This window comes from Myxocyprinus asiaticus, chromosome 2, assembly GCF_019703515.2.
Source record: "Myxocyprinus asiaticus isolate MX2 ecotype Aquarium Trade chromosome 2, UBuf_Myxa_2, whole genome shotgun sequence".
Taxonomy (NCBI): domain Eukaryota; kingdom Metazoa; phylum Chordata; class Actinopteri; order Cypriniformes; family Catostomidae; genus Myxocyprinus; species Myxocyprinus asiaticus.
In genome coordinates, this window is record NC_059345.1 from 26036502 (window position 1) to 26058641 (window position 22140).

Sequence of the window (22140 nt, forward strand, 5' to 3'; positions counted from 1 at the left end):
TGCACTTTACATTTTATGTTGTCGCTGTTTTGCGCTTTATTTTCCCGCAGGGATCAGGGAAGTACCTCTATCTCTCTCTGCACCTCTTTAAGGGTGTGTGTCTTTGTAAGTGAATTAGTGGTTTTCTGTATATCTTCATATTCCACATCTGACCAAGCACTTTCTGGCAAACACACGCAGATACACACACATTAGGCGTGTTTATGTTGGTCTAGTGAGACGAAACTCTGTTTGTATGCTCGAAAATGTGTCCAACCCCATCCCTTTCCGTTGCTTTTGGCACATACCCTCTCCCTGCCCTACACTGCGTCTATCGCTCTCTTTCTCTCTCTCTCTCTCACACACGCACGCACACACACACACACACACACACACACACACACACACACACACACACACACACACACACACACACATGCACAGAGAGTCCTCATTCTGCTGCTGTGTTCTCTAACAGGAGGGACTGTCCTTAATTACCCACTTTCTACAGTAAAACTAATGGGGAGAGGTAGCTGTCGTCAAAATCTTTCCTCTTTATCATTACTGGGAGAAACTTCTCCACAAGGCAAAAAAAAAAAAGTGTGTGGATATGTTTTCAGATCCCTCTGGGGGCCATGAATATGTTGAACTTTGTTGAACTGAATTTATATTATTGTAATTATTCACTGCATGTAAAGTGGTAGTATTCTGAACATTTACTTAAATAAGTTTAGGAGTCTGAAATCAGGTTAGTTGATTCAAGGCGCAAGAAGTGGACGAGGCCACTTAAATTATTGTCTAATAATAAATCAGTCATGTAGACTTGGTTGTAATTACTGAATGAATCATGTGAAAGAATCAAGAGTCAAACATTCCATAACTTGGTCTTGGCATGTGTGGAGAGTCAAAAAGCTTTCGAATCATTGATTTGTTTCCGCTGAATGCACAGACAGAGACACCGTGGTTGAATAATCAGAGGTGGATCGATAGAAGCCGTCATGGAAAGCTCTGTGTGTGGAGATGACAGGCAGGTCCAGACACGAGAGAGGGGAAAGAAAGACCTCATTTAATAGAAACAACCGTATGCAGATTTTTTTGTTTGCGATATGCAATCATAGTTAAAATATACTCACTGAGCACTTTATTAGGAACACTATGGTCCTAATAAAGTGCTAGACATGGTCTTCTGCTTTTGTAGCCCCTCCACCTCCAGGTTCGATGTGTTGTGCATTCTGAGATGCTATTCTGTTCACTACAATTGTTCAGAGTGGTTATCTGAGTTACCATAGACTTTCAACTTAAACCTGGCCATTCTCTGTTGACTTCTCTCATCAACAAGTCATTTCCGTCCGCAGAACTGCCACTCACTGGTTTTTTGTTTTTGGCACCATTCTGATTAAACTCTAGAGACTGTATGAGGAAAACCTCATGGGATCAGCAGTTACAGAAATATCAGCCCGTCTGGCACCAATAATCATGCCACAGTCAAAATCACTGAGATCAAATTTTTCCCCCTATTTTGATGGTTGATGTGAACATTAACTGAAGCTCCTGACCCATATCTGCTTGATTTTAAGCATTGCACTGTTGCCACATGATTGGCTGATTAGATAATTGCATGAATAAGTAGGTGTAGAGGTGTTCCTAATAGTGTTCAGTGAGTACAGAACCAAGTTTGCAAAATTGTGATAGACAATAGTACTAGTTGAAAATAGTACTATTCAGTAGTAACTAAATCATCCCTAAAAAAAAAAAAAAAAAAAATACGATACTATTTTTAAAAATAAATAAATGATGATGAAAGCCAAAATATTAAATGTCATGGATCAATGATAATTTTTCCCTAAGATTTGGAGCAAAACTTCAGGTCAGAAAATTTTTCTTAGGTGGCAGCATCAGTATTTTATTTTTTCACAGATAAATGTAGGTCTATTACCAAAGCACCACTTTAAGACTTCAGCACCCATTTGTATGCCAATGATGCGAGTCCAAAAATGTAAGTTAAAGTGCCTATTAACTGTAAATATTTAATATATTTTAATATCCTTTTAGATTTTGGTTCAGAACAAACTTTCCTTGTGGTATCTTAATATTTAAGGCCTTATATGGTTAAAGGTGCACTCACTCATTTTTTTTCCTCATTTAAAAAGTTTTACTTTTAAAGAAATTAATTGTCATTTTGAAATATATGTATCATAAGCATTTGCATAAGATGAAGACTCCAGTCATATCAGTAACCTTATAAAAGCTGTTTTATTCTACATGGAGAGGGTCCGCACATGGGAGCTGCCATGTTAGGCCACCCTGATATTGGACACTTTCACGCATGGATTAAATGAATCATGGCCAACTTTGAATAGTGTATTTCTACAGTGGTGTCAATTACTGAACAGTAATACATTTGAATGATGCTGCATCCATGCCCCTTGGTGTCAAGTCCAAGAAATCATATTCAAAAATTACTGAGTGCACTTTTAAATCCCAGTGGTATGAGGCTCTCAGTGTGGCTTGTTGCTATTTATTGCAATCTGAACAACCTCCAAATACATCATTCCAAACATTGGAGTCTGCCATTACACACACATACACAAACACACAGCATTCTTTGTGTGTGTGTGTGTGTGTGTGTGTGTGTGTGTGTGTGTGTGTGTACATGTTTATACTACATTGTGGGGACCAAATGTCCTCACAAGGATAGTAAAACCTGAGATCACCTACCTTGTGGGGCCCAGCCAACGGTCCCCACAAGGGAAATGGCTTATTAAACATACTAAATGATGTTTTCTTTTTCTTATGTAAAAATGCAAAAAGGTTTCTGAGGGTTAGGTTTAGGGGCAGGGTTAGGGGATAGAAATTATCATTAAATCTGTGTAATATCCATAAAATGCATGTAAGTCTATGGAGAAGTCCCCACAATGATATATAAACAAGTGTGTGTGTGTGTGTGTGTGTGTGTGTGTGTGTGTGTAGTGTATCCAGTGCAGCTTTTATAGGAATCAGAACAATGCAATCAGATGTATGCCTTACCAGCCATAATTATGAGGAATATGCACAGCAGTGTGGATAATAGGTCTGCTCTGTCTCTCCCTGTCTTGCCAGCACTCAGTGCTGACAGATGGTTGTGTCAGTCATAATGGGACAAATCCGATCACTGCCGAATGAAAGGCGTCCCTCCAGCAGAGGGAAAGAGAGAGAGTGAGGGAGAGAGAGAGTCGTTGTGTCTGTGTTGATGTTTACTCAGGGTAAAATTGGCATCCATTAGAGAAAGGTGTGTGTGTGTGTGTGTGTGTGTGTGTGAGAGAGAGAGAGAGAGAGAGAAAGAGAAAGAGAATACAGGCTCTAAAATGAAGGCTGCATTAATTCATATTCTGTTACACATGCACAGACACAATTCCTCTTCGTCACACTGTCTACTTTTCAAACACAGACACACATACACGGCAGGGTGGACTACGCAGACAGATTGGCGATGCCGGGGAAGGTGTGACTCCAGGGTTCCATTGTTCTAGTCAGAGAGGAATCTGTGGTAAACCTCCTAGACAAAAAAGGGGGGTGGGGTTACTGGGGGGATGAAGGAAAAGAAAGAAGGAAAGGGTTATATATGTAGGAAGTTCACTAGCAGTGTCCACAGCTCAGCTTCTCGGGAAGGCCGTGAGGTTTAAAACTCAGTACATATAGTGTTTAGATATTCTTGTATTGTATCTAGGTGTAGACAATGTAGAAAGTTGTCGAACATTTTTATTGTAAAATTACGTGGGACGTTGAGCGCATTTGAAACCACCAAAAAACGAATTGCCAGCAGCCTCTTTTTAATGCTGCACTTTATACTCCGTGAGAGTGATGTTATAAAGAAACTTGTTGCTAAAATGAAATCCTTTTCCATTGTGAATATACAGTGTAGCTGTGTACGAAGTACTGTCCACACAGAGGTCACTGCCAAACCAAGCAACTTCCTACTGGTCAACAACCAAATTCGCCTGTCAAAGTTCACCAAACTTGAACTCTTCATGAAATCCGCGAGAGGAAATTCTTCGCCACATCAATCGCGCAAAATTCACAGTCGTGCAGATTCCCTTTTAAATTACTGTATTTCGCCCTCGGAAATTCGCCGTTTGAAGGTAAATGTTACCGCGCTTTTACAAGTGTTGTGGGGAGGGGGTCGATGCTAGAAACTTGAATCTTGTAATGACATTGTTAATGCCTACCTTACACAGTCTTTTCTGGTTTATTTTGAAGTATACATTAATTAAAAAACAAAAAACAAAAAAAAAAAACACTTTTAGAGCTTATCAGGATTGTATTCTAAGTTTTATTCAGTGCTTGCTTTGTTGCCTTTGACAATAGGAAATCTGTCAAGCCTGAACATCTTAAAAAACTGTCTTTATATCATGTGATTTGTGTGTTTGCAAACATCTTTATTCTGAATGTCAATGAGTTGCTTTTGCTTGGTAGCTCTTTAGTCTTTATCCTCTGAGGGGGCTCTCCTGAGGACTAGAATTGGGAGGATGGGGAAAGGGAGAAGAAGTGCAGAGTGTTGACCCAAAAGCACTGATGGAAATGAACTGCTGAATGATCCCAATTCTGGTCACCATTGAACAGCAGCTGGGCCTACCACATTCATACTGGTAGTGTTGAAAGATAGAGCCTTGAGATCCCAACAGACCATTTATGGGCAGTGACAGACCAGTCCGCCCATGGTAACACAATCATGTAATTGCCAAAAGAGCTAAATATACTTGAGAAATGTCTAGATTTGTCAAGATTTAGACTTTTAGTAGATTTCCATTATACAGAGATACTAGATTGATTAGCTAAATGTATTTATTTTTTTATTTTATTTTTTATTGTGAAGATCCCCATTCATCTCTTGTCAAGATGAGTAGAACATGGAATCTTTAAAATGGCAGTGATCACAAATTTTTTTTTTTCTCTGTCTCCTTAGTTGTCAGGATCCCTGAAGAGGAAATTGACTGGGGCTGTGGAGGGTTCTGCATCACTAAACGGGGTCTCTGACACATCTATGACCCAGGGAGGTGCCAAAAGACTATGCCTAGAAGATGTCACACTTGCAATGTGCCCCAGCTACCCTCAATCCACTTTCTCATCTGGGATATGCAGCCAGGGAGGTGTACTGGAAGGCAACAGACTCAATAGTAACAACAACAATTTGGGTTCTCCATATTCTGTACCCCCAACTGCTAGTCCTGGATCAACTTCAGGAGGTGGAGGAGGCTCAGGGGGTTTGACGAATAACTTCAATCCAAATGGGAGTTCAGCCACTCCTTCAGTTGAACAGGAGCTGCAGGAGATTTTGGATGAACTTACAAATAACCCTGATCCCTCTTTACCAGAGCTTGACATTGAGAAGATCTTGGGAAAAGAGAACGATGACCAGGCAAGTAGTACTGGAGGCTTTGTCCACCCGGATGGTAACGGGACCCCCAAAAGGTCCCCACAGAGACAGTCACATCTGGAGGCCCACCTCACTCAATCCCCTGGTTTCTCTCAGGCTGGTTCCTCTCAGGTGGGTCCAAGTCCCGCAGGGGCACCTTACACCCTACCACACCCTTCCAAACCAGTTCCATCTCCACTCTCCGCATCACCCCTATCTTCATCCTCTTCACAAGGGCAGAACAAAGCACGGTCACCCATGCTTTCTGCGGCCCTATCAAGCCGGCCTGGATCCAACTGGCATGAGGTAAATCGGGCCCAACAGCTTCAGCAGATGGCGTCAAATAATAAGCACTATTCTAAAAACAGTGCTGGTCAGCCACATGCCCAATCAGGGCTATCAGGATTAGGCCAGCAAGGCACCTCATGGGCTGGTCCTTCTCCACCCTACCGACCAGGGGACAAACTGCCTAACTCCTCTCCTCACCAGCAGCCCTTCAGTCCAGCAGGTAATATTCAAAGCCCCCAGAGCTCTCTTATCTCTAGCATGGCTCCAGCCCCATCTACAGGACCTTCACCACCCTACAGACCAGAAAAGCTAGCCAGTCCGGCAATTGCTCAACCTCCTTTCAGCCCCCAGAACAGCCTTCTTTCTGGAAATGCCCCATCAGGAGGGTCAGTTACTACCATCCAAGGTTCTCAGGCAAGTTACCTCCCTGGTGTGGCCCCAACGTCAAGCAGCACTCGACCATCACCTCCGTACCGACCAGATAAACACCCGAACCCAGCTGGGCAGTGCCAACCAGGGACACAACCCCCCACCCAAGGACATCTTTTCAACTCACAAAATAATCAAGTACCTGGAATGTCTAGTCAGCTGTTCAAGGCCATCACATCCACCCAGCCACCCAACAGCCTACTCATGCAGGCACGAACAGCACAGGGAAAACCCTCACAGCTGCAAATAAGCAAGAACAACACAGGTAGTATGGGCCCAGAGCCTTACTCCTTCAACAACACCAAGCCATTACGACATTTTGACCCTGATCCCTCTGTGACAAAACTGGGTCCTCTGGGTGTGGGAGGATACCGCAGTGCTAGCATGCAGTCCTCACCACCCACATCAGCCACAGGACATGCTCATCTGTTGCCGCAGCGCATGCAAAGGGGGATGCAGGCAGGTGGCCTTATGCCTCACTGCAGAGATGTAAGTACTTATTTTTTAAATGGCTTTTTAGTATGTCATATACCGTAAACACTTTCTCACTAATCTTAATATCATGTCTGAACAACAATGGTCAACTTATGGTTTGAGCTTTAGATGTTTAGCTACCTGGATGACTAGTGGTTTTTGCCTCATGGTCTTCTTGGTTTAACATTGGCTTGAACTTATGATACTGTCATATCAAGTCAGTTTCACTTTGTCTAAATGCTGGTTATGTGTTTTTTAAGTGAGAAAGTAGAACAGTATGCACATGATCAAGTCCTTTGTATCATACTGTAGTTGTTAAATTAATAATACTATATAGTATAAGTGTAGGTAGGGGATGATTACTGTAGTCCAGTGATTCCCAACTCAGGGGGTTACATTTAGTCATTTAGCAGACGCTTTTATCCAAAGCGACTTACAAATGAGGAACACAGCAAGCAATTTGTCATACAAAGTTGAACAACATCTACAGTGTTGCACTGCCAAGCTCTCAAGGTGGCTGTAGTAGTACAGGATAGTAGTATAGCTAGCACAGAAGAAAGAGAAAGTTCCAGTGGGGGGGTAAGCGAAAATAATTGGATTTTGCCATGTTGAACCTAACAATATGTATGGCTTAAATTAAAAATAATAAGGATTAGGGGTGGGTAAAAATTAGGTAAGGGCATTTTCAGGTAATTTTGTAGTCAAGTATGAAATGAACAATATGTATTACAGTTTTTCTCGATTACTAAGCGGAATTTCATGAAACAATTAACCATTATCTAGAAACTATAAACAGTCTCAAAACTACACACCAGTGTGTACAAACCACAAACTTTTATGTCAAAATCAAATATTTCAGTCAAAAACATCAAAGACAATTATCTTCTGTCAAAATTAAACATTGGCTTCAAATGACACACAAATAAAACTATTGCAATGTTCACAACACATCGGTGCGTTCAATTAAAAACAAAAGCCTTAATCAACAAGGGAGAATTTTGCAGGTCAATCTGTAAATGTTTTGAGGTTATAGTACATCATACTGCTTAAAATATGGAAGTGTGCAGGTAAACACTAAGGACATTTTCAAAAAGCTTATTTGAGTTGCCTACATCAGTGTTTCTCAACTGGGGGTCCGCAGACACCTAGTGGTCCGTGGCGTAATTGCAGGGGGTCCATAGAATAATATAAAATATATTTGAAAATCGCGTTGTTGAGAGAGGGAAAAAAACACAGATAAGTTGCACTGACAGAGGTTTTATATGTTGGGCATTAGGACCTTGGAACTGCTGCCCGACTTCCCTTCAGCTGCTCAGAATAATTTCAAGACACGCACCATGAACATTACCTCAGCATCTGTACATGCAGTATTTGGCCTTGTTTTAATCGGTAGAATTTGCTGTAAGTAATAATGTGTAACAGTTTTTCATATTCTGTTCATGTTTCACGAAAAAAATGCCACATCTGTTTATATGTATCTATGCTGTATACAAATAAGCAGCTTTTTAGTCTGTGAGTAAAACAATATACCTGTTGTATTCTATTCATTCATTAACGTTAGCCACTGTGTTTCTGTGGATATTTCTGATTTTTGCAACCCTATTTGATATGCATTAATTATCTGGTTGTCTGAATGTTTTTACTACGATGAAACATCATTTTGTGGGCATGTGAGGAGTTGTGTTTGACAACGTTTGTTGGCAATAATGTTATGATGAACAGAATAAAACTGGTTGCGTAAAATACTTTATAAAGGCAAAATACACTGAAAAGGCTACTTTACAACGCTACCATCTCTACGACTGATGTTCATGTTTGTGTGTTAGTATATGCGTTTTGGTGTACAGCGCATTTGACCGGCTGACATCAATTACAGTACGTATCATGTAAATAAGTAGCTAGTAAGACTATAAGTCGCCCTTTAGGAAATTGGGATGATGAAAAAAATGTTAAGGGATCCCCGAGACTGGTTTGAGGTATGATGGGGGTCCAGTACTCAAAAAAGGTTGAGAACCACTGGCCTACATTACAGTACTGTAAAGTGATTCTGGGTAAAGCAAGTACAGTTGGGCTAGACAAAGTCTAGGATATATATTTTCACAAATTATCAGTACAAGTGTCAAGAACATGTGATACAGTACATTATACAACCTGTACCCCTACAGTACATAGTACAGTAGCCTTTTACTTGCAGTAATGTAGAATAGAAGCCCTGTATGCTACTTTATTTGTCTATGTAAAGCAAATTGCAGTTACTGTAGTTAGGCTATCTGTCTTTTGTCTGAAGGTTTAAATGGTTGATGTAACCGTAAAACGACTCAGATGTAGCTGGACTTGTTGCCCAGCATTGTTATACCATACACAAGAACATACAATAGTCAACCAAAATAGAGATCTGGGACAACTGTTTTTATTTTTTATTTTTTTTTTTGGCCCTTCATCTTTGTCTCTGTCTCTATTTTTTTTGCTTCAAACATGGTTGGGATTCATTTTTCCAAAGCACATTATCACCTGTGGCCCTTTTTATTTATCATAAGATTCTGCCTGGTGTGTAAAAATGTTTTTTACTTAGTGTTTACACATGGAGAAATGTTTGTTAACTAAGTTCAGGCTTTGACACTTGAGTAAATGATTTTGTGTGGTTGAGCTTTCTGAATGAGAACCTGATCAAACTTGTGCAAAATGAGGACATTTCTGTGTAGAGTTTTACAGAAAATGTTAAACTAATTGGAACATGTGTGAAAATAGGTGAATTTTGTTTATAGTTTTGATAAATGTGTCTTTGTTTTGAGAATTCAAGTAATGGTTAGGGGAATTGTAGAACAAGAGCTTGGGCCGATAGAATCAGTTATAGTGTGTTAGTGTTCTAGAAAAACTGCTAAAAAAACTACTACATGCATCAGATTTTCATCATTTCACATGTTCATTTGTCATTGAATAACGTCTCTTTAAAATAAATTTTCTGTTCTTTATAGTTTGTTAATCAAAAAAAAAAGCAACATAAATTCTAATCAAACATAGCACGGATGCACTTAAGAAACCGTGTGCATCCTCTCGTTAATATGTGCTCACTGGCTGAACTGCCAATAGTCTTAAAGAGGCAGCACCGTTTTATCTTGTTCTACATATCAATGTAAAAACTTGTAAATAGTACAAATTATGTTGTATAAGACAATATAATACATGCAATATCAAGACATCATATTTATTGATGGAATACATTGAATTTGTAAATGTTTAAAATGCTAAAATGTGGCCAAAATTATGTAAAACGAGTGGTAAAATAAGAGTTGTAAAATTTATATTTCATAATGTACCAAGTTAGAAGGTCCCCTGTAAAATTAACAGCATTAGCTGAGAGGGAATTTCTTTCAGATGTAAGGAAAATAGATATTATTACTGGAATACACCCAAATGAATCAGAATTGAATTGAACTGGGCAATATTTATCAATACCCTGCCCTAATAGGTATTGATAAAGGGATTTCAATTGATCAAAGCAATATTGATTGATCAATAAAAATCAATACAAATGACTGTCTTAAATGATATAGTCTTTGGTACACATATTTGTTTTTTTGTTGATGAAGGGTTACTTCAGCCTTACTGATCTGCTGTGGGGGTACTTAAGACAAAAAAAAATGGAAAACACTGCTGTAGATCAGAAGAAATGTCTCTGTTTTCCTCATGAACTTTGTTTTACGTATATCTCAGATGATTAAGCACATTGCAATAATCCTGGCACTGAGAGATCTACATATTAAGCAGGACTCGTCAAATTAGCCTAACAACCCAAAGACATAAAACACCCAAAGGCTCTGTGTTTCTCAATTTGCTTGTATAGCTCTGGTGCATGCAGGGAGTGACTGGGCTTGTATCTTGAAGTTGGAGTGGATTGGGCACCCTGTGGTGTGTATCATGAGAAGGGCATTGGGCATTTAGGATGCTCCAAAGGTTAATTGAATGGACAGCCGAACAGAAAGTGGAGGAATGTGAGTCTTTGTATGTAAGCATTCGTGCTAAGATCCTGTGTGTGTGTGTGTGTGTGTGTGTGTGTGTGTGTGTGTCCTGCCTGAAAAGATAAATTCAGTATGTTATCTATGTTAAAGAGAGAAAGACCAAGTGTGTAAATGTGTGCACCTATTGAGTTTCAAAGTACCACTGCGCATTCTGTCTGCCTGCTTGGCGGTCGGTTTTAAGACAGGGTCCTCCTCTTTCAGCCTAGTGGTCCTCTTTCATCACACCAATAAAAGATGAAGAATTTTAGAGGAGAGGGAGATTGAGAAATAAAGAGAGAAGGGGGGCCGGTTTCTTAGTGTCTACCCATGCAAACTGAAGAGGGACTCTGAACAAACCTTCTACTTCCCAAACTGTCTGACATACACACACACACACACACACACACACACACACAAATACTCACAAGAAATCTAAATCTGTTTTTCAAAACCATATTTAACTATGCAACCCACATCAAGTTTTTTGTTTCTGAATTAATTAGATTAATTTCTTGTCCAATTTATTCAGTCATATACTATATATACAGGGTTGGGCAGAATACTAAAACATGCAAAATAGTGAGATCCTGTAACAACAATGGACTTGCTAACTAGACTTGCTTCCATATTTAGGCCTGTTAGTGAATCACTTCGTATGAGATGCTAAATAAATGTATTTATACAGCAATTACAATTTCGGGAAACAATGTATCCTGTGCTCAAATGTAATATTTGTGTAAAAATGTGGCTGTATTGGTACTGGTGCATAACTGACAGCAAAATGATTAAGACAACAACATTCCAGCGCAGTTGCCAGATATTCAATATAGGAATCATTATATATGACTAGGACGTTGTATTTTCATTATCTAATGTCTACCATCAAATGTTTTGGTGACCGTGGTCCAAAACGTATTCCAAAAACCACAGCCCACGATGCTATAAATTTATGTATGTATGTGTGTGTGTGTGTGTATATATATATATATATACAGTATATATATATACACACATACCCTGCCTGGCCAAAAAAAAAAAAGTTGCATACTCTAAAATTTTGTTGGACTGCCTTTAGCTTTAAATAAGGTTCGATGTGGCATTGTTTTGACAACCTTATGCAACGTTACAACATTTATTTCCATCCAGAGTTACATTAATGTTTGGCTGAGATCTCGTATTGACGACGGGAGAGTTGAACCACTCCTTAAAGTCTTCTCTAGCACATCCCAAAGACTTTCAATGTTGTTAAGGTCAGGACTCTATGGTGGACAATTCATGTGTGAAAATGATTCCTCATGCTCCCTGAACCACTCATTTACAATTTGAGCCTGATGAATCTTGGCATTGTCATCCTAGAATATGCCCGTGCAGTCAGGGAAGAAAAAATTCATTGATGGGATAACCTGGTCATTCAGTACATTCAGGTAGTCTGCTGACTTTATTTGATTGTTTCTGAGCCTAGACCTGACCAACTGAAGCAACCCCAGATCATAACACTGCCTCCAGAGGCTTGTACAGTGTGCACTATGCATGATGGGCACTTCGCTTCATGAACTTCCCTTCTTACCCTGACACGCCCATCGCTTTGGAATAGGGTAAATTTGGACTTATCAGACCACATGACCTTTTTCCATTGCTCTACAGTCCAATCTTTATGCTCCCTAGCAAATTGAAGTTTTTTTTTCCAATTAGCCTCACTAACAAGTGGCTTTCTTGTGGCCACACAGCTGTTTAGTCCCAATCCTGTAAGTTCTCGTCACATTGTGTGTGTGGAAATGCTCTTACTTTCACTATTAAACATAGCTGTGAGTTCTACTTTCGGATTTTTATGATGTGACTTCAAGCATTTTAGTGATCTCCAATCACGATCATTCAAGATTTTTTTCTGACTACATTTCTTCCATGAATACATCTTCCGACATGGTTGTAAATATACAATAGGAAGGGGTTACAATATGGCACTTATTAGGAGATTCATTGGTATGTTTCACAGAAGAAAAAAAAATGTGATACCTCTGTGATGGACAGACTTCGTAACTCTGTTTCCATGAGAAACAAAAAGGAACAGAAAACAAAAGTTTTATTGTCATCAGGACACACCATTCACAAGAACTTTACAACAACACAGGTATTTTCTTCTTTCTCATAGTCATTGACTCAAGTGGGGATTCCCTCCTCCTACCAAACACCTCTCTCTCTCTCTTTCTCTCTCTCTCGCTCTCGCTCTCTCTCATGCTTACAGTTTAGAGGAAGTCTGTTTGTGTGTGAATTCATGGAGGAAAAAAAGTAGAAGTTACCTATTTTTATTTTATTTCTTAACCTCACTGACACACTTCAATCAGAGAAAGTTAGAAAGAGAAGCTTCAGAGCAAATTGTTTATTGTAAAAACACCAGGACTAATGATTGAATGAATAAATGGAATAAATTTGTAATTGTGAGGTTTTAGGACTAACACATACCCTCTCTTAGCGTCTGTTTCTAGTCAGCTCCAGTTCTCTAGGAATGAGAAAAGCCCTTTTATCCTTTTGTCCACTCACCTTTTTTACATTTAGTAACACAATCATTGTTTCACTATATCTCCTTGTGCTTCTTTTAACCTCTCATCCTCCTTTGTGTGTGTGTGTGTGTGTGTGTGTGTGTGTGTGTGTGTGTGTGTGTGGGCGGGTTTGGGTTGTTTACGAGGACATTTTTTAGGTTACAAATTGGTAATTACAAGGGTATTATGATGTAAATGTGGTTTATGAGGACATTTCAAGTGTCCCCATAATTCAAGTTGCTTAAAAAACATACTAAACTATGTTTTTTTGAAAATGTAAAAATGCAGAAAGTTTTTTGTGAGGGTTAGGTTTAGAGGTAGGATTAGGGTTAAGGGATAGAATCTATAGTTCGTACAGTATAAAAATCATTATGTCTATGGAGAGTCCTCATAAGGATAGCCGCACCAACGCGCGCGCATGCGTGTGTGTGTGTGTGTGTGTGTGTGTGTATCATGTTCATCTGCCCTCACAACTGCAGTAGACAATATTTTTTTTTACCCCATACACTAAGCATATGCTGAACACACACAGACACTCATGGCCTACAGGCTATAAGCATGCCTGATGTCTGTCTCTGTGGTTTGTGCTGTCATGTCACAAGTTTGGCTGCTTCTAGTTGCCTGTCTGTCTATGTAGTAGCTGGAGAACACCTGGTGGGCTTTAACCTCATTGGTTTATATGACTAAAGTCATTTTTGATGTTATTCTGTTGTGCCAGAAGTTATTAAGCAAATTTAAGGTCAGTGGCAAGGTAATTCAGGTTCAGTTGATGCTTAGTGGACAGTTGGTTTCCAGGGCAGAAGAGAATTGTTAAGTGTTTGGTTTGTACTGAGTATTGAACTTTGCCTTCTTTACAGAATATGTCCACACACATAGACAATCTCTCTCCCACCATTTACAGATACCATGCCCCTGAGGAAAATTTTATTGCTAGGAGGTTGCTTTATCATTGCTCAGGACACTTAAGATCATATTTCTCCTGAGAGTCTGTAGGAGAGGAAAATAGAAACAAATGAGACAATTTTTGACACACAGTAACAGTATCTATAAAAATGAATGTGGATGAATGTGGCATAGCTCAGAAAATTTGGACCTGAATTTGATGAAATCACATTGAAATCTCTGACTTTTGCTTTTAGACTTTATCTTGGTAAATTTGAGCATAGTTTGAGACTTTGTTGTGAATGAAAGCCTCAGAAGCAGGAGACTTAAAGGTAAAGTGTGTAGTTGTAAAAGTAACCACTGGCAAATTTAAAATAATTAATGTTTCCAAAAAGGTTTCCTGAACATCTACCCTATCTGCCAATGTTTAGCAAACAAATAATACTGCCCTTAATCAATGCTATTAGTTGGACTAATGTTGCTAATTGGTTTACTGCATATGGATTACTTAGACCACGTTCACACTAATATGTTTTCAACAACTCTCTCCCAAGTGGATAAATCTGAAAACGCAGTTTTCATGTAGTAGTTCATGTAGTAGTGTGGACAAGGGAAATGGAGAAATCTGAAAAGGATGATGAATTTGTTGTCATGTGATGCAGTCTTGTGATCCATTCAACCCAAAACAATCAAGATGGTGGCTCATGTTGTAGTGGCATTGTTGTGCCTGCTATTCACTTTGATAGCCATGTTACTTTTCACAACCCTTCATATTGCATTCCTTTAAATGCAACAGGAAAATTACAGTACTCGGATTTGCTATCCGACGACGGAACAAGAGGACAAATGTTTCAGACCGTACATGGAATGTCTTATAAGGGGACTTAAGAGTTGTCATATATTTTAGTGTGGAGAAGAATATTTTGAAAAAACTATTGAAAAAGGCAGTGGACGGAGAATATTTCGAAAACGAAAACACCATTTTCAAATGTATCCGGATTAATGTGGACATAGCCTTTTAGTTAAGACACATTAAACTAGGATGGGGAAAAAATAACCCACATCAGCTTTAAACAATAGTCTCTATTTGCAGTGCATTTAACCTTGTTGTCTAGGAGACAACTGAGACATTAAATTTCTCATTTATGATTTTCAGGAAAGTTGAGAACTATTAAGGGGTTGGTTGGGACTGAGTAATAATAGTCTCATCTTTATAGAATATTTTCAAGCACATGGACATTCTCTCTCTCACTATTAACATTTACCACTCAACACTGTTTGTATGTATGCATATATGGATTGCTCTCTTCCTCTCTCTTTATCTCTTGTTTGTGTGTGTTCATGTCCTTCCTTCAAGGCTGAAGTTGGGGGAGGTAACAGACACAGGAGGGAGAAAATATTTCATGCCACACACACACACACACACACACACACACACACACAAACCAAATACTCGCAAACACATCCACAGCAGCCCTCCCAGCAGGGTGTGGAGTGTCTAACCTTGTTTTGCGTCTCTCTTCTGCTTGGGCACATTCACTGATTTTAACCATTTTTAAAAGCTGTAAGTGGGTCAGCTGTACATAAATGTGTCTGAGAGAGGTATCGAGAGAGACAGACAAAGAGAGAGCATGTCACTGTTATAAAGAGAGCACATTCCCCCAAATCCCATCTATAGGGATATGTGCCTTGTGTTTGCTTGCGTTATGTCTGTTACCATTTTGTACTGTACAGCTCACCCCATACTTAAGAGTTCATATGAAGGGCATTGCAATTGGAAATGTAACTATATATGGTAGAGAAACTGACAAGGAGGTCTTACACTAAATGCCTCTTAATTTTATTCTGCGTGTGTGCGTGCGTGTGTGTGTGTGTAAGAAAGTAGCCTTGTTGTGTCAGCTTCTGTGCTTTGTGCCCAGAGGAGATAGAGAAAGGAGGAGAAACAGAGAGACATTCAGAAATTCAAACCCTCATCAGTAAGAGTACGAGAAGGCTACTGTTGCTGCTGTAAATCACACACATGCATGTAGACAGATTCTTACATAAACCTGCTTCCTACACATACAAATAAATATTTCTGCTTTCATGCTCACACTTCCAGCTGCTGAAATCTTCAGACATGCTCTCACTCAATGTCAAACATGTATACTTTCTTATTCTTTGTGAGTGTGTCTTTTTATGCGGCTGTTTTGGTATGAACTGTAGTGATTAAATCCATGTGCACCAAATGCTCTTTCTCTCTGTCTGTTCAAAAGCAGCTCACTTTTAATTCTCTCTTTTTTTCATCTTACTGTGGGGATGAGAAGGGGGAGGCTAGAGAGAGAGAGAGAGAGAGAGAGAGAGAGGGATAGCAGGGAGGAGTGTCAGTGTAGAGACACTGAGAGAGTCTGACTCCAGACTCCAGGCAGACATACAGAAAAAGGATAGTGTGTGAGTGCCATTGAGAAAGAGAGAGAGAGTGAGAGAGCGAGAGAGAGAGAATGTGAGTGTAGCGGTGAGGGAAGAAGGGAGATAGAGAAGGAAGGAGGGAGGGAGAAAGTGGAGGCGGAAAGGGAGAGACAGACAGGAGGCAGACAGAGTGAGACAGTGTTGGCGACTGAATTCTGGGAGCAGCTTCACACACACACAAGCACAGTCTAAAAGTATACCAGTGATTTACACAGTCTCTAGAAAAATATGCAGCTACACAAGTGCTGTGATTGTCTAATATCAAGGAACATGCTTGAATGTATTCAGTACTAAAGTACGGAGGCAAAAACAGCCTCTCAAATGTTCTCGTTAGACTCTGTACAGTATGTATACAGTGTGAAAAGTGGCACAAGCACACTTTTTAAGCAAGACATTTCACACCAAGAACTGTGTGAGGTTTTACATTTTAAAACAATATATATGCTGTTCAAAATAAAGACAAAAAGTACTTTGAAACTTTCTAGTTGTCAAACTACGTCCACTGTTAATGTGATGAAACCGCACCTGTGATTACTCTGTTATGACACCTCTGTGAACTTTAGGGGAACTGACTTCATACATCCACTAACAAACTTTGGACCAGCTGGATATAAGCAATTGCAAAAATGGCAAATTTTGTTAAGTAATCCAGTGACGTTCATACATGTATAACAAAATTATATTACGTGTCTCCTTACACATATTGCGGCAGTTCCAAGGTGAAATGCCCACTGTGTGACACTAAAATAAGAAAAATAATTTCCCAAACAGATTACGTTTTTAAGGCTAATGCACTATAGAGTTGCAAATCAACAAAACCTACTTCCCTACCCTTTACCTTAAACCTAAACCTAACCGATAATGTCATAAAAAGCAAATGTGATCAAAAACAAAACGCCATTTTGTGGTGCTTCTATGACACTTTCAGCTCACATGTTGACTCTTCAGCACTTGTGTGCCAGTCTTTTGTATTGCTAGTGCGACGCTCTATCAGTTGAGCTACTGAATAATTTAATTGCGGGTATACAAGCTTGTAAATTTAGTTGGTTATGTGTAAGACTGTCAAATTAAAATTCGAAATTCGAACATTCATCAGATTTAAGATAAAACTGCACATTAGAATTTTGGATGTTTACCAAGCACTGATGGTGACTTACATTCTTAGGCTAAAACAGGTGCAGTTCAATGAATAAAACAGAAAGTGTGTGTCTCAAGACACATTTTAAAAGTTAAATTTCCTTTTAAATTGACACAGCATCTAAAAAATGCATAGTTGCTGCAGGAGATGCTGAAAAAGCAGCAAGACGGAGCGCAATGGTCAAAGATGTCTAGCATGCTTACTAAGAAAAAGATGGACGCATTCAGAGGGTATGCATTGCTCTCTTATCAGTTTCTCGTTGCATAAGCATTAGGTACCAACATACAACAGTATTTAATGAAAAAACAATGTGGTACCAATGGTATTACGATGCTTGAGTCCATGGTAGTACTATGGCACTTTTATAGGCTACTGTGCAACACTAAGTTAATATAGAACCGTATATTGAATTTTTTTTTTTCTCATTTTACTTTTTTACTTAATATTTAAGAATATTAACTGGTTAATCATTTGACTATCATTTTATGCAAATTTTTTAACTGCCAGATATGTTCTTTGCCATAAACAGTCACTACAACACGATGCTGATTGGTTTATATTGATTTATTGCACCCTCTTGTGGATGTAGGTGACAACATTGATTTAAAAATCTGAGTCTTGTAGATTTTTCACCTTACTTGAAATAATGTATTAAAATTAGTGCGGTCAGTCCAAAAACATTTCTTTTAATCGCATAGCGTAATTTTTTGTAGTTAATCTCGATTAATCACAGATTTTGAAATTGCTGAAATTTGACATTATTTTCTTGTCAAAATGCATTTATTTCCATCTTAAGAAAGAAAACAAAACAATATGTAACAATATAATGCTTAATTAACATTTTCAAAACAAAGCCTTCCACAAGAAATCCTCTAAAATAGCACCAATTCGAGTAAAATTAAACGTTTCCCAAAGTCTAAGTGGGAGTTTGACTAATTGAAATAACTACTCTCCACATAGGTTGTATATTCATTGCAATAAGCATTCAATCTCTTAAACTCTCATCCTCCGCAATAATAATCTGCTAGTAGAATGTGGCTATCCACTTTGTTACAGCAATCATGAAGCTGTGTTCATGATTCGCATCAGAGCATCAACACCAGCATCTAGCTTCATGAAAAGCACTTCCTGACAAAAACGTCTCATTCTGCGTTTTGGTGATAGTTAACCCTTTCATACGTACCGTCACACATATGTGAATGCATTGATATTGCCATGGCACAGTGTGCGACATTATGTCAGACTGTATGATACACATTACAGCCGACTGTGGTCCCAATCGTCCCGATCAGTGAACGTGACTCACATACGGGAGCGTTGCGGAATACAAGCGAAACTGCGAGATTTGCCCACCCCAGAAGAGCTTTTTTTTCTGAAAGTCAGGACATCAGCATTTCCGTTGCTCCAATACAACTCCATCACGAGCATAACTCAGTGGTTCTCAATCTTTTTTTGATGAACGCCTGCTCGCGCTGCTCTGTCCATTGAGCCGTATCAATTTGCAGAGCCATACAGGTGCATTAGCCGAGGTTGTGCCTCCACCTGTGTATTTGACGCTGCTAAACCAGATACTTCAGCTGCATCGCTAGACGATAGACAAAATCAGATGAACCGCGGTACAAATGCGTACCAACCCATATAATTGAGAACCAACTGATATACTCCAAGTCTAGATAAATGTTTTAATACAAAGAGGAACTTGACGATAGATTTGATTATTATGACTGATAAACGCCCCACGTTTGTAACCTAATGCCCCCCTCTCTACTAATTTGCTCTCAGCACCCCCTGGCATCCTTTGAACACCCTGTTGAGAACCCCTGGGCTAACATATAAAAAGAAAGATGGATTTTGTCAAAAGACCTATAATAAGACAGCCTGACCACAAATAAAACAATTACAGATGTTGAGAATGAATGTGAGTGTGGGAGGTAGCCTACAGTGATAATGAGCTACCACAAGCAAATAATCATTGTGGAAATAAAAAGACTTGTAGCCCGAAAAATTACAAAATCCTCAGTTCACATATGAGAAAACAAAAAAGATTTTGTTCTTTCTCCTCTAGATTAGTAACCTATCGGCCACGCAAAATTTAGAAAATTCATAGAGGCTAATAATATATCGGTCTTGCAAAATTCCCTATGGATAATGCACAAACATGACATAGATTTCTATAATTGTATCCAGTTGCATCTGCTGAGTGGTGTGAGTCTTAACTAAAGAAGTTTACAGACGTTTAAAGTAAATTTATTAAAAATGAAATAGTAATTAAAATAAATTTGTAAAGAAAATGCATGATAAATGTAAAGAAAAACGTGTTAAGGAAATGCAATCATTTATTTTCATTTTGTAATCTCTGTATTTATTTAATTCAGGGAATAATGCTTTCATATTGCTGAAGTGTTACACTTTTCTGCAAGTATTTTCTGCTTATTTATTTATTTAAAAAAATTATATAAAATAAAAAAATAAAAAAAAAACATTGAAAGAGCTTGAGTAAAGTGATAACTGTGCACAAATGTTGCTGTGGTGCAGATGCGGAGCAGGTTTCTTTCCAAGTGAATTGAGTAGCGACAGAGGAGTGGTCTTTCTCATCTGGCTGTTGTAATAGCAGTCACACTATATGGCTGCGATGCTAAATTTCTGACACTACCAGAACTTCGTCGGAGGCTGAAGATCATTGCAAAGGCTATTAATCGGCCGTCTGTGAACATGTCACACTGAACGTTGTAAGATTGCCGATTTTGCCCTACGATGACAGAAATCCTTTAGGATTCCCGAAATTTGTCTCGGACGGTAGAATTGTGGCCAAACTCGTACAGTGTGCACCGGGCTTTAGGGATATAATGGTTTCACGGTATACCACGGTTTTAAAAGAGAAGGTTATCAAACCGTTGACATATATAATTCACGGTATTGCACTCATGGAATTACTTAGAATTGTTTTTTTGTTTTTTTTTATCCAAGTAAAGGAATAAAAGTTTCCATTGTAAATATCAGTTAAATTAAGAGCAAATTGGCTACATTTAAATAGCATCATATAAACTTGATCAAATACATTTCTAACTTTCTACATCCTCCTGTTTCACTAAACCATCACTTCATTTGAAAAGCCACACGCGTGAACTGCATGGCAGAGAGAGAAATGTCAAAGCCTGAACCTTTATTATTGAAGTCCGTGGTGTGGGAATATTGTGGTTATTTAAAAGACCCACAAGGCACCATCAGTGATGGTTAGCCAATCTGTAAACTTTGTAGAAAAAGTGTTGGCTCAGGCAGGGAACACTTCAAACCTGAAGAGCCACATCCGTAATCATGCCAAGGATTTTGCGGAGATGAATGTAAGTGAAAATACAGTATATAGTGTAATAAATTAGAAACCCCTTTTCATAACACTCCCAGATGTACAAGATTTCTATGACTACCTGTATTTTCCTGAATATAAGTCACTTTTTTTCATCATCTGAAAGGTCCTGTAACTTATAGTCAGAAGTGACTTTTATATACATTATTTATACGTAATTGATGTCGGCCGTTCAAACACGCAAACAAAAGCACATATGCTTACACTCAAACAGATGAAAACATCAGTCATAGCGACGGTAGAAATGTTTTAAAGTGGCCAATTCAGAATATTTTGCCTTTACAAAAGTACTTTATGCAACCAGTTTAAAAATTCTGTCAATCATAACATTATTTTTCTAACAAACTCTACGTTTCAACACACTCATAGGAAAAACATTCAGTAAGTGAACCAGATAAATTGATGCACAGCATAGAGGGTTCAATTATCAGAAATATCCACAGATAGACAGTCTCTAATGTTAATGAATGAATAGAATACAACAGGCATATTGTTTTAGTCACTGACTAAAAGCTGTTTATTTATATACAGCATAGAGTTACAAAGCATAGATATTTGTATTTCCTGAGGCAATTTAATCTTCACGACGGAGCGCATCTGAATTTTGAGCAGATAAGGAAAGTCGGGACTGTGGTGGCTGCTCCCAGGTCCTATTGCCTGCCGAATACAATCTCTGTCAGTGTGATTTATACAGAGATGCGACTTATATTATCATAAATAAATATTAAACTGCTAATAATTTTAGCACGGCACTTTAATTGAAGGTTATTGTATCGTGAACATTTCATACCGTTACACCCCTACTTCCCATGCACGCAGCTACGTCTGCTTGGGTGCAGATGCGGTTTTATTCACACAAACAGCAACTCAAACAGTCTTTTCAGACATATATTACATTTGTTTACTGAAACAGACAGACAAACTATCACAAAAGCACCACAATAACAGTTTAAAACGTGTATACTCATTGTGAACACATGCTGAGCGTGATTATCGGATGCACGCAGTCACGTCTGTTTACATTAGCGCTTGTTACACACAAACACACATGTTGGTGCGGCTATCCTTATGAGGACTCTCCATAGACATTATGATTTTTATACTGTACAAACTATAGATTCTATCCCCTAACCCTAACCCTCACAAAAAACTTTCTGCATTTTTACATTTTCAAAAAAAACATAGTTTAGTATGTTTTTTAAGCAATTTGA

General features: G+C 38.7%; 1 protein-coding gene across 2 annotated transcripts in view; it reads left to right on the forward strand.

Annotated features, from left to right (window-relative positions):
• The window catches only part of LOC127413584 (protein pygopus-like), a 118054-nt gene that overhangs the window by 59634 nt on the left and 36280 nt on the right, over window positions 1-22140 (forward strand). For both annotated transcript variants that reach the window (XM_051650840.1, XM_051650847.1), the window contains exon 2: window positions 4922-6577. In XM_051650840.1, the coding sequence (XP_051506800.1) occupies window positions 4922-6577 (1656 nt within the window). The remainder of the gene's footprint in view (window positions 1-4921; window positions 6578-22140) is intronic.